The 17,468-nt window shown below is 35.2% G+C and overlaps 1 protein-coding gene across 8 annotated transcripts in view; it reads left to right on the forward strand.

Annotated features, from left to right (window-relative positions):
• The window catches only part of HERC1 (HECT and RLD domain containing E3 ubiquitin protein ligase family member 1), a 90,309-nt gene that overhangs the window by 62,495 nt on the left and 10,346 nt on the right, over positions 1-17,468 (forward strand). For 6 of the 8 annotated variants that reach the window (XM_010571691.1, XM_010571687.1, XM_010571684.1 and 3 more), the window contains exons 49-68: positions 623-836; positions 1,383-1,639; positions 2,183-2,310; positions 4,151-4,278; positions 5,517-5,717; positions 6,587-6,717; positions 7,769-7,968; positions 8,449-8,563; positions 9,110-9,256; positions 9,796-9,897; positions 10,919-11,092; positions 11,411-11,704; positions 12,460-12,525; positions 12,644-12,769; positions 13,402-13,540; positions 14,016-14,197; positions 14,952-15,107; positions 15,628-15,750; positions 16,340-16,442; positions 17,146-17,315. In XM_010571691.1, the coding sequence (XP_010569993.1) occupies positions 623-836; positions 1,383-1,639; positions 2,183-2,310; positions 4,151-4,278; positions 5,517-5,717; positions 6,587-6,717; positions 7,769-7,968; positions 8,449-8,563; positions 9,110-9,256; positions 9,796-9,897; positions 10,919-11,092; positions 11,411-11,704; positions 12,460-12,525; positions 12,644-12,769; positions 13,402-13,540; positions 14,016-14,197; positions 14,952-15,107; positions 15,628-15,750; positions 16,340-16,442; positions 17,146-17,315 (3,156 nt within the window). The remainder of the gene's footprint in view (positions 1-622; positions 837-1,382; positions 1,640-2,182; positions 2,311-4,150; positions 4,279-5,516; positions 5,718-6,586; positions 6,718-7,768; positions 7,969-8,448; positions 8,564-9,109; positions 9,257-9,795; positions 9,898-10,918; positions 11,093-11,410; positions 11,705-12,459; positions 12,526-12,643; positions 12,770-13,401; positions 13,541-14,015; positions 14,198-14,951; positions 15,108-15,627; positions 15,751-16,339; positions 16,443-17,145; positions 17,316-17,468) is intronic. The other 2 variants (XM_010571689.1, XM_010571690.1) reach the window with 1 other exon arrangement.

Here is a 17,468-nt window from a genome sequence, read left to right on the forward strand (position 1 = left end):
CTCTTTTCAAGTGGAGAAAAATGGATGTGCTTTTTGTATTGACAGAGTTTTTCTGTTAAAGTTTTGGTTTTTTTAATTTAATCAGCTCTATGTGGAGCACAGATTATTTATATTTAGAAAGATGATCTACAGCTGTGGACATGCAGCAGATTTCATATGTATCGGGAAACTTCTAAGCAGAGTAATTGTTCTGTTCTTCTGAGTTTGAAATATACTTGTGGAGAAATACGAGTGTTGGGTGGAATGATGGAGTTCATTATGTATTACTGCTTTTTATCCTACTACCAGGTGCATAACTTTTTATAAAGTTCTTCTATAAGCTCCTTAGTTCTTGCTGGTATTCTTGGTTATTCGATACTTTTTTTTTTTTTCCTTTTTTAATCCCTGGATCTGAATAGTTGGTTCCATTAAGACCAGGTATTCCCCAGGGCACAGGACTTAAATTCCATATTGTACATGATCTTTGCTTGTTAAAATAAAAGTGGTTGGGAGCTGAGAATTTCTGAAAAAAAAATACAAAAATCTTTAAAACTCTGCATAATTTGTTCAACTAAAAATTTTTTCCAAAACTGATCTTTCTGTTTGTTCTGGTTATTTATTGTCTTTAATTATTTCTTTTTAGAATTTGATTTCTGCAGCAACTGGTGTAAACTTGACAACAGTTGATGATCCAATTCAGCGAAAATTTTTGCCAAGTTTTTTAAGAGGAATTGCAGAAGAAAACAAACTTGTCACATCTCCGAATTTTGTGGTTACTCAAGCACTTGTAGCATTGCTGGCAGACAAAGGGGCCAAACTGAGGCCAAACTATGATAAAGCAGAAATTGAAAAGAAAGGTACAATATAGCTTTGTTTTTAAATGTTAATTATTAAATCTTCAATTCTTCACTTATATTTAAGGAGAGACTAGCTAGAATAATGTATAAATAAATATACTTTCAAAAATGTACAAAGCTTGTTTTAATCAAAGTAATCTTATAGTTTAGTACAGGGAGCCAAAAACCAGCTGCTGTGCCTCAACACCAGGCTGTTGCTGTGTTAAAGGGAGGGAAGGACACAGCAGTGACAACAGCTTATCTCTGTAAGAGGAGGCATTTTCCTGTTCAGAATGCACTTGCACTTTGAACAACTGTTTTCCATATGGTGGGAATAAGGCTATTCATAATTCTATTCTTAAGGGTTTTTTGTGAAATTTTAAAGGGAGTTATTTTTCTTTTAGTATCAAAAGGGTGTTTTTTCTAATAGTTAACATGATTGCAACGTTCTTACAAGATGTTTGTTAATCTCTTTCTTTTTCTGGAAATTATGGCTAATGCTGTGTTCATCTCTGTAATTCTGTTTGGTACTCATCTAGGCATCATCTCATTGTTTTGTTTAAGCAGGTTTAATTGCCCATTTGTATGCCCATCCTTCCTATGATCCTTCTGCTGTAGGCCCTCTGGAGCTGGCTAATGCACTAGCAGCTTGCTGCCTCTCTTCAAGGTTATCTTCACAGCATAGGCAGTGGGCTGCTCAGCAGCTGGTGCGAACTCTTGCAGCACATGATCGAGATAATCAAACTATTCCTCAGACCCTCGCTGATATGGGGGGAGACTTACGAAAATGTTCCTTCATAAAATTAGAGGCTCATCAGAACAGGGTAAGCATTTCTCCCAAAATTGCATGAATTTTAATACTCTCTTCTGTAGAATACAGAAAAAGTAAAATACTATTATTTTACAAGTATAGTGACTGAAATTATTTCCCACAAGAAGTAATTTTTTGGTGATTAAGTTATTGCTTGAGGGTACCTCTGATGCAGAAAAATGCTTAGCTTCTTTGAAGCTTCAATTAAAGGGGACATGAAAGTCAGCAGAATCACCTAAATCTTTTCTTAGGCTAGATCTTAATGTGCACTAATTTTTTCTCTCATAGTAGTTAACCTCTTTGTCCAGCATTCTGTGCAATAGTGGCATGTGGAGCATGGGTCTGAATGAAGTGTAGCATCCTTATAAAGCGTGCTTAATTACAGTACACAATACTATAGAAGTAGAAAAATATATCTTGATTGTTAACTGTGTATTTCAGTAATATAGTTAATGCTCTGTCCCATTGGTTAATGTTTGCTTAATATTAGTGAACAAACATACCTAAGCTTTAGATTTAAATTCCAGTTTTGCTGTGGTTTCTTTGGTATTTGTAGGTCATGACATGTGTTTGGTGCAACAAAAAGGGACTTTTGGCAACTAGTGGAAATGATGGCACCATAAGAGTGTGGAATGTTACAAAGAAGCAGTATTCATTGCAACAAACCTGTGTGCTCAACAAGCTGTAAGTTGATTCTTTATAATAGTCAAGATATTTAATTTAAGCTGTAATCATGCAAGATAATGAAAAGAGCCAACCCTGCCATATCTCCTGCACTGACATTCTCTCATTTTTTCTCTGGGACTGTTGCTGTATTTATGGCATGCAATGTAAATAGCTTACGACTGAAAACGGAACTTAAATACCAAGCTGATAAGAGTCGGTATAAAGAGACTGTGTTAAAGCTGTTTAAAAATATTCTTCATTAATTCATATAATGAGAAATGGGTAAAATAAAAACTGTTAGGGACTGTCATATAAAAAAAAATATGCAAATATCCCTTCATTGGGTTCCAGCGGACAGTTCCAATGTATAACAAGTTCCAACGATAATTACGAGTGTGGTCATTTGAGTCAAGTGTGAAAAAAGAATTTGTGACTTTTGGGATTGAGTAACTGAGCTCAATTCTTCATCATGAGAGGGTCTGGGAAGTACTTTTGTATCATTTGGATGTGTCCAAAAAAGAAGAAAGAAAAAGGAAAGATTAAAATCTTAATTCTTTAGTACAGCTTAGGTGTAGTTTAACTTGGGACAATGAAGAAACAATAGTGAACTAGAAGGTTGTTTCATGGTGATTTCTTAGTGGTCGTTTTAGTTCTTGTTTGCTTGCTACTGTTAGATGCTGCCTTAAACAGAATAAACAGAACGACGTAACTTGACTTCAGAAGATAGTAATGAGAGCAGCATTTCCTTTTACAGAGATCTTCTGTTATTTGTGTGGCAGAAAAATATGCTTCGTGTATAGCAGATTAAGAATTCAGTACTTTCATGGGCTTCTTTGCTAACAATCTCAATGATGACTTTAAATACAAATGCAACACAATTCTATTTGTATTCTTTATTGCAGTGGGTAAGTGCAAGTTCTTCTTTAAAGGTAGAATTATTTTTTTAGCCCTTAGAGATGACCAGATGAAAAGGCATTATCCCTTCTTTTTGATAGATTTATCTCCTCTTTCTGTGAGAATAGGTTTTGTTTTTCTGAGTTTGGAGGAACATTATTTAAATGCTACTAGGTTACTATTCCCTGATACAGTATTACAACCTGTTATGTTAAGTTTTTATGTTAATACTGTTACATGTGTTAGTAAGTTAGTATTGTTAATAATAGTTAGAACATCCCATTACCTGCTTTATTCACAAATTAAATGTCTCCTGCTTAAGCAAGAACACACCAAAGGTATGCCTCCCGTTATCTTCAAAAATACAGGGGTGATACAGTATTTGGCCTACAATATACATCCTGGCAATATTATAGCCTTCATTTTCTTGTTACTAAAATGAGTAAAAACTGTGCCTGTCGTGTATGACCTTAAGGGCAATAAAACATACCAGTGGTCCTGTTACAGTTAGTCAAAGCAAACTTTAAAATAGACTTTTGGAACAGTGTAACAACATTGTAACAGGAGGAAGAGTTTAAACTAGAATTGAGAGCAAGATGTACCACTTTCCTTTCTTTTGTCCAAGTTATTCTGTTTCATTTCATGACTTCCAGAAAGTTTTGCCCTCACCAAAGATGTTAAATTTGAGATGTAAATAGGTAAAATTAAAGATAATAAAACGTATTTTTCTAATTGAAACCTAACTTCAAATTTCTTACCGTAGAAATAACTAGTATCTCATTCTGTAACTTGAAGTGGTTTTAAATAGAATATAGAACTATGAGCAGGAAAGATTTAATATGTAAATCTGCAGTGATGGCAAGAGGACTCCAGATTTTAACTCGGCTATTTCATGAACTCTATGTTTTCCTGTCTGCTTAAAGGAAATGCTCTTTTTTAATCACAATATTTAATTCTATTACAGGGAAGGTGATTCTGAAGAAAGTCTGGGGTCACCCAGTGACCTTAGTTTGTCTCTTGTCTGTTGGAGCATCAGTGGCAAGTATCTGGCTGGTGCTACAGAAAAGATGGTGAACATATGGCAAGTCAATGGTATGCTCTTAACTACCTGCAAACACTTTATGATACAATGTATTTCTCGGGAAGCTGCTAAGTTATTGAGTATTTGTTTACCCAAGTATTTAACTGTGTATGCTCTCTGATTTAAATTCCTATCATCTTCCATAATGTCTTGTGAACCTATTTTATTAGAGGAAGGCACTAACCACAAATGGATGTTTGGTTTACAATTAATTTGGTAGAAAACTGAGCAGCATCTAAGTCCTTGTTGAATCAGAAGTGTTTAGATGTGAGGCTTGATCGCTTGGCAATTTTTGTCTGTAAAATCTATCTTCCTATTGTCTGCAAAAATTACCTTTCTACATGCAATAGGGAAAATGTGAAAATTGACTGAAATGGGTGAAGGAAAAGATTTCCAGAGTGATCAGCTAGATGGAATGTCTTCTAATGAGAGTAGAATGAGTGAGCTTTGTTTGTTCATTTGAACAAAAGAGTCTTGGAGGAAGAAGCTTATAAATAATCACATTGGGAAGATAAACTCTAGGAGAAGCTCAGAGAGAAAAAGCAGCTATGTAAGTAAATGGATAGTGTTGACACGAGAAGAAATGTAAATAAATAACTTCAAGAAAGTCTCTAATGTTCAAAAGATTGTCATCTCGTATTTTATGAGGAGTGACAATTGGGGAAGAAATACTATAAAATTAATTAGATAAATTTATGAGATTGCATAGTGATAGTGGGGACTGAACCTGATCCAGGAAACGCCCTTTCCAATTCCATGGTTCAGTTTGCAAGCACCATTGAGTGGATTCTCTTATGTTTTTACTGTTATTTGTGCTGCAGTTGACTAATCCAGCATACCTTTAGAACTCCTTTGAAAGGAAGACTATTGACTATTAATCACTTTGTCATTTGTAATCTTTGAAACTTCATTCTGTTGTTTTGCTGTTACAAAAATCACCAGTTATGCTGCCCGTGTTAATAGACAGTCTACAGGAAAAGTATAAATTTACTTAGTACTGAAGAATTTATCTTGCTTCCTTGACAAAACTATGTAACCTGACTGATAATTGAGATTTGTAAGCTAGCTTTTGTGTCTTTTGTAGATGAGTGGACCGTTGCTTTGTAGTCTTGTAACTTAAGTGAATTTGTAGTATGTCCTAGCTCTAAATGGGATCTCTTGATATTTTCCTGTGGAAAGTATTTTTGTTGTGTTGTTTTCTTTTCTTTATGAAGATGAAGTAGTTTTAAAAGACTTTTTGGGCTCCTAGGAGGAAAAGGATTATTAGATCTTCAGCCTCACTGGGTATCTGCTCTAGCTTGGCCAGAAGAAGGGCCAGCTGCAGCATGGACAGGAGATGCTCCAGAATTATTATTAATTGGTCGTATGGATGGATCTCTTGGTCTTATTGAGGTTGTAGATATTTCAACCATGCACCGGCTAGAACTGGAACACTGCTACAGAAAGGATGGTAGGTGATTGTATCAGTATTAAATTAAAAATCAGTATCAGAAATTAAAATTATGCATTTCCCCCAGCTTTTTTTTATTAAGCAAGTATATAATATCAATTTTGTATTATTGTTCATGGGATATGACTTCTTGTACCTTACCTGCAAGCATCATTCACTTACGTTCATGGGAGGAGAAAAGTCTGTGGGGTCTGTGGGATCTCCATCTGCACCCTGATTCCCCTACAGCAGAGGCAAACAGTTTGCAGCAACCTAGGCAAATCCTGACATTCCTTGCAAAATCAATATAGATTCCCTGCAGGGTCTGCTTTGTCTACAGATAGCATGTAGTCGGTGTCATTTGAATTACTGAATTACTGCCATTTTTCCTTTATAGTTCCAGTCCCAGGGGACATCAAGTAGCACACCTTTGGTAGCATTGTGGTTTTTTGCATATTGCTGCTTCAGGAAATTTGCATATTTTTTTAGCAGAATCAAGTGAGGTAATATCTACGTGCTAAGAAAGGCTCAAATTGTTTTCAGTGCTTTTCTTAGAAGCATCCCTATCTCAGATACATGTATAGGATTCGTCTACTTTTTCTCCTAGCCTAGTTCTTTTCACCATGTCAGGAATTTAAATTCAGTTATTTTAATAAAAAGAAGAAGAATGAAAAAACTGTTACAAAAGAATCTCAACAGCTGTCATTACAGTGGTACTCAGTTTTATTTCTACCGTATAAATTCAGGAAAATTTTCAGACCAAAAGTATGTTAAGTAAGCTTGGTGGTGGGAGAAGTTGTTATGTGCTTCATATTTTAGACAATTGCACTGCAAAAACCTCTTTGGCCAGAGTGAAGTTTAATTAATTTTTGTGTTGTCTGTTTACATAGTGTCTGTTGCATGCATTGCCTGGTTCAGTGAAGACAGACCATTTGCAGTTGGCTATTCAGATGGAAAATTGCTAATAGGAACAAAGGAGCCACTTGAAAAAGGAGGAATCGTTCTAGTTGATGCACATAAGGTAGAGTTACTCCTTTTAGAACTAATGTATAATTTTTGTAGGTAAAGATCTATTAAAGCTATTTTCTGTATTTGAAAGCTACTTATAAAGTCAAGTGCAGATTATTTTAAGAACACATACCTATTTCTAATACACATATGAAACACAATATATTTTAAAGGAACAGTCTACCAAATTAAAAAAAAAAACAAGGAAAAATAAATTTTATAGCCTTTTTTGCTATTACAGATTGTGAGGTGTATATACTTACATTGACAGAAGTGTATTAAGGACACGGCTATGCATGTCTGGATTTAAAAGACTGTAGTTATTTTAATTTGCAAAAGTGCTCATAATAAATTCTAATTTTGGTTATGTCGCTTTTTTATTTAAAGCTTAAGTTACAGTGCAAAAGACGTTTTTCTAAATATGCAGCTGCAAAGGCCTTTGCTTGGCTAGTATGTAATAATAAGTCATTAATAGTCCATAAATGATTTGTTAGGCTAAGAGGAGAATTCCTCAAGCGTTAGGTGTAGTAAAAGCATCTTGAGTGCTTTCATGAACTGGTATTGGTATTTGGAGCATGGTAGTCACAGAAGTGAGCAAGCTGTGACAATAAAACTATATTTGCCTTTTCCACTATGGGCTGTTCTCCTTTCCTCCCTCAGACTCAAAGCTACATCTGGCCCATTGCCTAATATGTTTATGAGCTGTATAACTTTAATGTAATTAATACCGCAATTTCATAATATAAAAAAAGAAGGAAAAATTGTCTATTTCTTTGGGGGAAAAAAAAAATCAAAGAAGGTGTACAATGAAAAGAGAACATTTTTTTTCTATGTTTTCCCTTTAGTTTCTCTCAGGAACCTAGGATTTTATTTTAATTTGATAGTTCTGAAAAGTACCATTATGCTTTTAATAACTGCAGCTCACGGTCTCTGCAACAATTTATTTGAGAATAAAATGTTCTTTGTTATTAATAATTAAACATTACATTAGCTCTGAGAGTTAAATTTTCTCTGTTCTTACCATGTTACTTCATACCAACTTTTAATTTTTTAAAATCCGATAGGATATGATTGTTAGTATGAAGTGGGATCCAACTGGTAAGATTCTCCTGACATGTGCCAAAGAAGAAACAGTGAAACTCTGGGGATATATGGGAGGATGTTGGAGACGTCTGCATTCACTGGCCCATCCAGCTCTTGTGAATGGCATTGCCTGGTGTGCTCTTCCAGGGAAAGGACCCAAGCTGCAGCTTTTACTAGCTACGTATGTAATTTTTTTTTATTGTTTCTATAGCTCTTTTGCAGGTATTTTCTACCAGTCTTTAGTGTCCAGAGCAAAGAAAAGTTTTGTCTTTTTTTTAAATAACACAGATTCAGTAAGCCAGCTGCCATGAGATCCATGAGGCTTCAGAACTCAAATGGAAAGAGTGGCTCTGGTCATGTTACTGACTGTTTTCTCCATGCCATGAGACCTGTGTGTGGTGGTCCTGCTTGGAATTTTTTTGCTTCATCCAAATATTTTTTCTGAGAATATGTTGTTAGGAAAAATTGAAAAGCTGCAGTGGGGGAAGAATAGGAAAAAATGCATTTACCCATTAGGAGCATGCCTTTCCCCATTAGATTAATTGTTGCAATGTAGTTTTATAGGGAGGTGATGAAGACTACTGATATTTTAAGGTAATACCAGACTACTGATACCTACCAACCTTTAGGTTTTTTTCTGATTTATCCTGACTTCCTTTAGAGGATGCCACAATGGTTTGGTGTGTGTCTGGACTGTTCCCCAGGACATAGTAATCACATTGCAGTCCAGCTCAACTTGCTCAGAAGGATGGTGGGACCAAGAAACAAGTGCCAAGGTAAAAGGAGTAAAATTGGTGTTTAAGAAATTCTCTTTGCTCATTCCGAAATTGGGGGAGGAGAAGAATGTGAGCAAGTTACTCAAATCTCGACATTTCCTGGGAGAAGAGATTTGCTAAAAAATGTTTATATTGCATTTGTATATGCGTAGGCATTTTCAGACCAGGAAATGAAAAATCAAAGGTTTAAATGAATTTTATTTGGCTAAAGATTATATTTTGATCTGTTTTCATTTTTTTTAAAGTTGATAAATTTATACTAAAATTTAAGAGTTTAAAATTTTTTCTAGATAAAATTAAGTCAAGATTAATTTCTCCTGCATAAATTGCAATGTGGTCTTTAATGTTGACGGCATTTTGTAAGGGGAGAAAAGATGATAATGTGACAAACATATTATTATTATAGTACTGGTCTTTTTTTATTATCTTCTGGAAAATACCCCATCTCTACAGATGATCAGTAATTATTGCAGAATACAGAAGCTGTTACAGTACTCTGTTGTCTGTAAATAGTTTAGTATTCCATAACTATGAAATAATTTGCAGGATGGATACAGAAAAGCAGTCGAAGTCAAGTGTGTTTTTCAACTGAGAGGACATATTACTCCTGTTCGGACTGTTGCATTCAGTCCTGATGGACTGGCATTAGTATCTGGTGGACTTGGTGGTCTCATGAATATTTGGTCTTTACGGGTAAGATCATCTTTGACGTGCCATAATTCTTTTTTTAGTGTGAGTATCTAAAATGGTCAAGGCATCAGACTAGCTTCCCACCTCCCTCAGTACATTAGAAACATCAGAGAAAGCATGGTATAAAATAATGATATGAAATTATAAATAATAAAATACAAATTGAAATTTTACTTAACATTGAAGTATTTTATATTTTGTGATTCTATTATTGATTCATTCTGTAGGCTTGGTCATGTTAGTTCTGCAAGGTTTTGCAGAACCAGCCACTCTGTCTTTATAGTTGGGAACAATATTCTCTTACTTCAAGAACTTTTCCAAGAGTCAGATAATGTGGATTATTAAACAATTCTAAATCCTTAGTTATCTCCTTAATAAGATAAAAATGCCAGATTTTTTTTTGCTTTTAGTATGAACATTTCAGTTTTTAAATACTTACTGAACAGCTTAGGAGAATATCATCCTTTACGAATGTGATTGTATGCATTTAAACAGAAAAGTAGCTGTGTATACACACTGACTCAAAACACTTCTTTCCTTAGGATGGTTCAGTATTACAGAGTGTTGTGATAGGTTCTGGAGCTATTCAGACTGCAGTATGGATACCTGAAGTTGGAGTAGCTGCTTGCTCTAACAGATCCAAGGTGACACTCATGTGTTAAAATAACGTTCTTTCAAATTTTTTACTAAAAGAAAATGCCATTTGTCTGTCTGTATTTTTCCTTTTTTTTTTTTTTTTTGAAATACACAGATAGAAATATCTAACTGTTTTATTTTCAAGACACATTGTTTTGGCTTTCAACTATCACCTGACCCTAAAAAGACTGGTTGTTTTTTTAACAGTATCCCATGTTTAATTTGGGGGTGCAGGGTGGAATCCTCCTGAGCCAGTGGTTATAAAGGATGTTGCACACTGGTTACATCAGCTTCTCTGTTTAACGGCAGCAGCCGTAAGTGGGCAATAAAGATAGGCAGAAGACAGATTTCATACCCCACCCCGCCCTTTATGCAGCATGAAGAAATGTTTCATTTCCCTCAGCAAATAAGATGCTTCAGTGATATAACTTAATTTAAAACAGCCTCAATCTCAGAAGTTTTTAAGGAGCAGCAGAATTTACTTCAGTGTTTGCTGTGTCAGGAACTGCTGGCATCTGAACAGAAGTTTCATAACAGTTGATTATTCGAAAAGATGGTATTTTTTGTGAGTGAATATAAATATGGCACAAGTTATGACTCCTGTTAGTAAAGTCATGCTGCATGTGGTTCTAAGTATTTTGGGATTCCTTGAAAGTCTTCTCTGAATTCAGACCAAATATTGAAGGCCATAGTACAAGGCAAATCCTAAACTGAGGTTACACCTAAACTAAATCCTAAACTAAGGTTACAGCATTCACTGAAATGAACTCTGCTTATTACCATGTTTGCATTCTTCATTGGGGTGATAACTGTAGTGTTGCCATGGGAATGTGAGGAAGTGGCAAATGGAGATGGCTACTCCGTAGCATTTGTTAGCAGATTATTCACCAACAGAGACAAAATGTACAAGCTTGTATGTTTTCTGGCCCCTATGGAAACTAAGGTGATTGGTGATTAATCAGTGGAGCAGTGGAATCCTGCTTTATGAATTTTTAATTTCTAATGTGTCTTGTGACTGCTGTTAAACAGGATGTGTTGGTAGCGAACTGTACATCAGAGTGGATATCTTCCAATCACGTCCTTGCAACATGTAGGACTGCACTGAAGCAGCAAGGAGTTCTAGGATTAAATATGGCTCCTTGCATGCGAGCTTTCTTGGAACGTTTGCCAATAATGCTTCAGGAACAGTATGCTTACGAAAAGGTAAGAAGACCTAATGTGAACATTTAAAATTCATGTCTGATGTGAGGTCACTTTTTGAATCTCAGCTGATTTCAGTCTTTCACCACAGAGAACCCAGAATACTTTCCTACATCCTATTTGCAAACGTCTTTTAGTATTCTCAAAGGTAGTAGTCTCCTAATTTGAGAGCATTTCAAATATTAGAAAAACTTTGATTAAGCATGGAGGAAAGTATTTTTCTACAGGACTAGCTTTCAAGGACTCCTATTTCTGAATTGATTAATACACATTTCTAACTTTGCATGTTCAATTTCTCTCTCCCACTCCCCTCACTTTTAGCCCCATGTTGTTTGTGGAGACCAGCTTGTTCATAGTCCTTATATGCAGTGTTTGGCATCACTCGCTGTGGGTCTTCACCTAGATCAGCTCTTGTGCAATCCTCCAGTACCACCTCATCACCAGAACTGCCTCCCTGATCCTTCAGCCTGGAATCCCACAGAATGGGCCTGGCTAGAGTGTTTCTCTACTACCATAAAAGCTGCTGAAGCCCTGGCCAAAGGAGCAGAGTTCCCAGAATCCTTTACTGTTCCAGACCTGGAGCCTGTTCCAGAGGATGAGCTAACTCTCCTAATGGTAAAAAGTGCTATATTGTCTCAGCAGTGAAGTGTGTTGTTATTGAGCATATGGTATGATGCAGTTAATATCTCTGAACTGTAAACATTTATATTCATTAACATAAGCACCAGCAATAAGTGTAAGTTTATTTTTTAATTAACTGGCTAGAATATACTGTAAAGATTGCTCTCTGTGTGTGTAATGAGTGCAAATCAGTTGCATATTAAAAACCAAAACAACCCAAAAGTGTGACAGTAATTTTCGTATGTGATAGAAGCAAGAAATGTAGACCTTTACAACTTTTAGAGTTACTTTTAGAGTAACATTTTGGCACATTTCTACACCAAATGATTTTGCTAGTGTCAATTGTTCTTACAACTTGTTATGATACATAAATGAAAATAAGAATTTTTTATCAGCAAGCTTATAACATTTTAAGCCAGTGTTTGCAATTAAAACTTGAAAAAGCACTAAGGATCAGTAAATAGGAAAAGATTACTTCATCATGACTTTTGTTTGGTTTTTCTTTTTTTTTGATTTGGATTGCAAGTCATGGATAGCAGTGTCATTGCTAGATAGGTGTAGTAAGGAAGTAAACTTGGCCTACGGACAAAAGTAAAGTATTTGAGTCTGCACACATTCATTCTTATTGCTATACCATTTAGAATAATCTGAATGTCAATATTGTTCTCAGAAAGGAAAATATGTATTGCATAACAGAAAAATAACGTGCATCTCTTGAACTGAATGTGGTAACTGTGGCTTTTGTGTAGGATAACAGTAAATGGATCAATGGTATGGATGAACAGATAATGTCTTGGGCAACATCAAGGCCAGAGGTTAGTAAAATTGATGGTTTGGTTTTTGTTTTTCTTTTTTTTTATTTTATTCTTTTTAAACATTGCAAGCTATTGAAAGCACTCTTGTTCTAAAGCATTCTTTCATGCTATTCCATAGGATTGGCACTTGGGAGGCAAATGTGACGTTTATCTGTGGGGAGCAGGAAGACACGGACAGTTAGCAGAAGCTGGTAGAAATGTCATGATACCAGTAGCAGCGCCTTCATTCTCTCAGGCTCAGCAGGTGACCACTTAAAAACAGTCATGATTTAATGATTTACCATGTATTGTTTGTATAGTTTGTAAAAATCTCTCTCTAAATGTCTTTTCAATTTGTTGTTTGAATTGACTATGAAGTACCCCCAAAACATTTGTTTTCACTAAAGAGGAAATCTTTAATTATTTGACAAATTCAAACCAAGAAGCTGCTGAAATCTGACAAAACAGAATTGTTGGATATAAGCATGATTTGAAAATACCTGCACAGCTTTAACGTAATACATGTGCCAATTTTGTTTTCTGAACTAACATTGACGTTCTGGATGGGAACATCAGAACTAAATCTCAGGTGGGAGTATATTGCGATTTCTGTCACTGGAAGAAGGTTTACCAAGACTAGTAGCAAGTTTCAATGAAGTAATTTTTATTATGATGGGATTGGGTAACGAAACTCCGTTAAACATGAGGTGAGTGAAGTCTTAATGTTAAAAGGGTTGTCACAAAGTATTTTGCAGTGTGACAAAAGAGTCTGTTGTCTTGATATAATTACAAAGAAAAAAATTTTAAAAGGACATTGTACATTGTAATACAGGTATTACAACGTTGCTGCATCTAACACAAAAATCATTAAAACTCCTTTATGTCTTTTTAAACTAGGTTGTTTGTGGTCAGAATTGTACTTTTGTCATTCAAGCTAATGGCACCGTTTTGGCTTGTGGAGAAGGGAGCTATGGGCGACTGGGACAAGGCAATTCTGATGATCTTCATGTGTTAACAGTCATTTCAGCACTGCAAGGTAAAATTTTTGGGCTCGAAATGAGTCAATTGATAGAGCACAAATAAGTATTTTGGTAGTTAATATAATCATTTGTGTTGATGCTATTTTTGCAGATTTACACATTAAAATATTGTAGTCTTTAATTAAAAAATCAAACAAGTAAACTAGATGTTCATTTTTCCTGAAGAATTAAGTAGTAGTATGTTAAAATTCCTTAATTTTGAAGGCTTCAAAAAGGGAAAAGTGTTTGCTTAAGATAGGAACATCTCATTTCAAAACTAATGGCAGGCCAGAAAGTATACATTGTATGTGAGAAGACAAAGGTTGTGTTCAGAATAAAATTAAATAAATTGCTGTAACAAGAAAACTGTTATTGTGGTTGGTTCCCTTCCCCAGGCTTAATTGTCTACTACTAGGGGCACTTGGATAAACGTACGTTTAAGAGTTTATTGTAATTTATTCTAAACTTTGTTTTCTCGTTTTTCTTTAACAGGCTTTGTTGTAACACAGCTGGTGACCTCTTGTGGATCTGATGGACATTCCATGGCTTTAACAGAAAGCGGGGAAGTCTTTAGCTGGGGAGATGGAGATTATGGCAAACTGGGACATGGGAACAGCGACAGGCAGCGCAGGCCTAGACAAATAGAGGCTCTGCAAGGAGAAGAAGTGGTGCAGGTTACAAAATACTTTTTGTCTTCTATAAACTGTGGTGTGGTAACCTAGTGCTAGGAACATTCCAGAACCATTGTCTGTCTTGACAGTTTGAGTTGATATACTGAATGAAAACAGGCAACTTGTTACTTCTCTGAGCATTATGAACCAAGTTGATAATTTCCAGTTGAAGGATGTTAGTATCAGAGAGCTCATTGTTGATGTGTGATGTTAATTGACAGTTGTTACTGGAGAAGACTAAAAATTAGAAAGAGCGTGGAAGAGAGGGATGATCAAAAGGTTGTCAAAATACAGACATGATTTAGAAGTTTCTGTTGATCCTTGTCAGGTGACTTTGACCTACAAAACTAGTAACCGAGACTACCTCCTACGTACTAAGTGTGCATTATAGCAATGCAAAAAAACATTAAGCTTTGACTGGAGGTTTCATATAAAAATACAAAGTATTTGTACAATAAAAGCAATCTGCTTGCAGAAAACAGTAGTTGGTAAAAATAAATAAAAAATAAAACACCTGAAAGCCTTTCTTCGTGCAAATATCCACCTGTCCTCCTCCTCCTCAATGTTACTACTGAGAAGAGCAAGAGATAGGTTGTTGGAGAAATGATTAATACTAAAGCATCTGTATTTTAGCTCTTTATAAAGTGAACATAGTTTAGGGGAGGAAGAGGTATTAGGTATTTACATGTAATAGCTAATACAATTTTTTCCCCCAAATTTAAAATGTGTGTAAAAATTGTGTTTATTTTGTTTCCAGATGTCATGTGGCTTCAAACACTCAGCTGTGGTGACAGCAGATGGCAAACTTTTTACATTTGGAAATGGTGATTATGGTCGATTAGGACTTGGAAATACTTCCAATAAGAAACTTCCAGAAAGAGTGACGGCGCTGGAAGGTTACCAGATTGGACAGGCATGGTTCATCTAAAACTAGCAATATATCTTTGTTTAAAGCTGATATTTTCAACAATATTTAAGTGTTCTGTTTTTTTTTTTTAACCTTGGCTTTGCTTTTTATTATGATGGCAGAATTTGACTATGTGTAATTTTTTAAATAATTACTTTCCTGACTCTGAAAGATCCTGAAAGATTCTCTTTCTGCAAAACTGCCCGTGTTTTTTAACATTTTAACATTTCAAGATTTAGGCATTTTTAAGCATGAATTCATGAGCTATTTTATATTCTTAAAACAACGAGTATGTGTAGCATAATACTATCCTTTGGTTCTAGGAGCTGAGAGGAAGCAACTACCTAAAAAACACTACTGTGGTCGTAAATGTCTTTAAAACACTGTAATAAGCAATTGAAGTTTTAATAGTTTTAAAAGGATACTTATTTTTTAAAACATGATTTTTCTTCTCTTAAAGGTAGTTGGGGTGTTTGAGTTAGTAAGTTAGCAAAAACTGTGGTAATAACATAATTCTCTCAACCAGGTGGCCTGTGGACTCAATCACACTGTAGCTGTGTCAACAGATGGCTCAATGGTTTGGGCTTTTGGAGATGGAGATTATGGTAAACTTGGTTTGGGAAATTCCACTGCAAAATCCTCACCACAGGTTAGAATTTATAGAGAAATTATTCTTTGCATAAATTTTCAGTTTTGTTAAACTTGTTGCACAGTGTTCACTGTGTAATTTTCAGAAGTTAAATTATTAATTCCATCTACTAAACTGTTCTAATACAATCTGGCATAAATAATTCTGATGATACATTATGCTGAGCCTGATACTTTAAAGGATTTCACTTAAATAATATTGACCTTACCTCAGTGGCAATACAAATAGTGAAAATCTTAGGATTAGCTTAAAGAAGAGAGCTTTCTTATTTTGGAATCTGGGGGGAGGGTTGTTTACAGACTCATCTACTTCTTCCCATGCCACTCTCCACTTACTCCCAATAAAAAAGGGTGTTTTGAATCATTGTACATAGAATAAGGTGTTAGTTCCATTAAAGAAAAAGAGAAAACTGTCTCGGTTTCCTCTATTAATTTACAAGCAGTAATTAGAATAATTACAATGTATGCATTGCACAGTGGGAATTATAAAATTTCTTTTTGGAAGCAGGAGTTACAGGTGAAGTTCATGTCTGCTTTCTGTTTATATCCTCATAATACCATAGCTCTTTTTCCTTTCACTTACCCCTTAGAAAGTGGATATTCTTTGTGGAATTGGAATAAAAAAAGTTGCTTGTGGAACCCAGTTCTCTGTTGCACTGACAAAAGATGGTCATGTATATACTTTTGGACAAGGTAGGACAATCTGGTATTTGGACCTTTCTATCTATAGGTTCATGTGTATTGCAAGTGAAAAGGAAGAATATTAAGACATCTTTATAACACTGACCTAATGCTACTTTTCAGATTTGTGCTGACCTAATCTGAATTTTGCAGCTTCAACAATGCAATTTTAGCATATGCCTAAAATCCAGATTTGTAGCTCTGTCTAGTTTGATCTCAGAATAGCCTTTCAGTTTACTAATTTACTTTTTAAAGAGCACTTTTTCTAAAACTTTATTGAATTTCACATGTCCAAAAATATTGGCTTACTTAAAAGTTTACTTTGTCTAATAAAGCATATGCCTACACAAGTTGTTTAAAAATGTGGACAGGAGAATTTCCAAGTGCACTGAATTAAACGTGTTTAAACTTCTCAAGTCAGTTAATTCATTTGTATTATAAAAACCATACATTTAGATCTGGAAGTCTTGTTTTAATAGAATTTGATCTTGTTTCAGACCTAAAGTTAAAATAACAGCTTTAGCAGTATTAATGAGTACTGTAGGAAGCACCGTCTGTAGGAAACATACACTAGATTTCTCCTTAACCTATTGCGCTTGTGTCCCAGCTCCAAGAGTATGTAGAATTGCTTTTTGTCCCTCCCTGACTTCTGCATGCAAGTAAAATTAGCCTTTTAATGTTCTTTACATATATAGACATGTGCTTGCAATTTTAGATCGCCTGATAGGTTTGCCAGAAGGTCGTGCTCGAAATCACAACAGACCCCAACAAGTTCCAGTACTGTCGGGAATCTTCATTGAAGACATAGCTGTAGGAGCAGAGCATACACTAGCTTTATCATCTACAGGGGATGTATATGCTTGGGGTAGCAACTCTGAAGGGCAGGTATGTTTATTTCTAACTTTTGTAAGGCTATAATTGTACTTTACAGATGTGGTTGGAATACCTTTGTTTTGGTGGAAAAGAAAGCTTTATGTTTTTATTCCCTGCCCCCCCCCCCCCCCCCCCCCCTCCCTTCTTCCTTTTTTTTTTTTTTTT

This window comes from Haliaeetus leucocephalus, unplaced genomic scaffold (assembly GCF_000737465.1).
Source record: "Haliaeetus leucocephalus isolate CR32 unplaced genomic scaffold, Haliaeetus_leucocephalus-4.0 Scaffold339, whole genome shotgun sequence".
In the NCBI taxonomy this organism is placed as follows: domain Eukaryota; kingdom Metazoa; phylum Chordata; class Aves; order Accipitriformes; family Accipitridae; genus Haliaeetus; species Haliaeetus leucocephalus.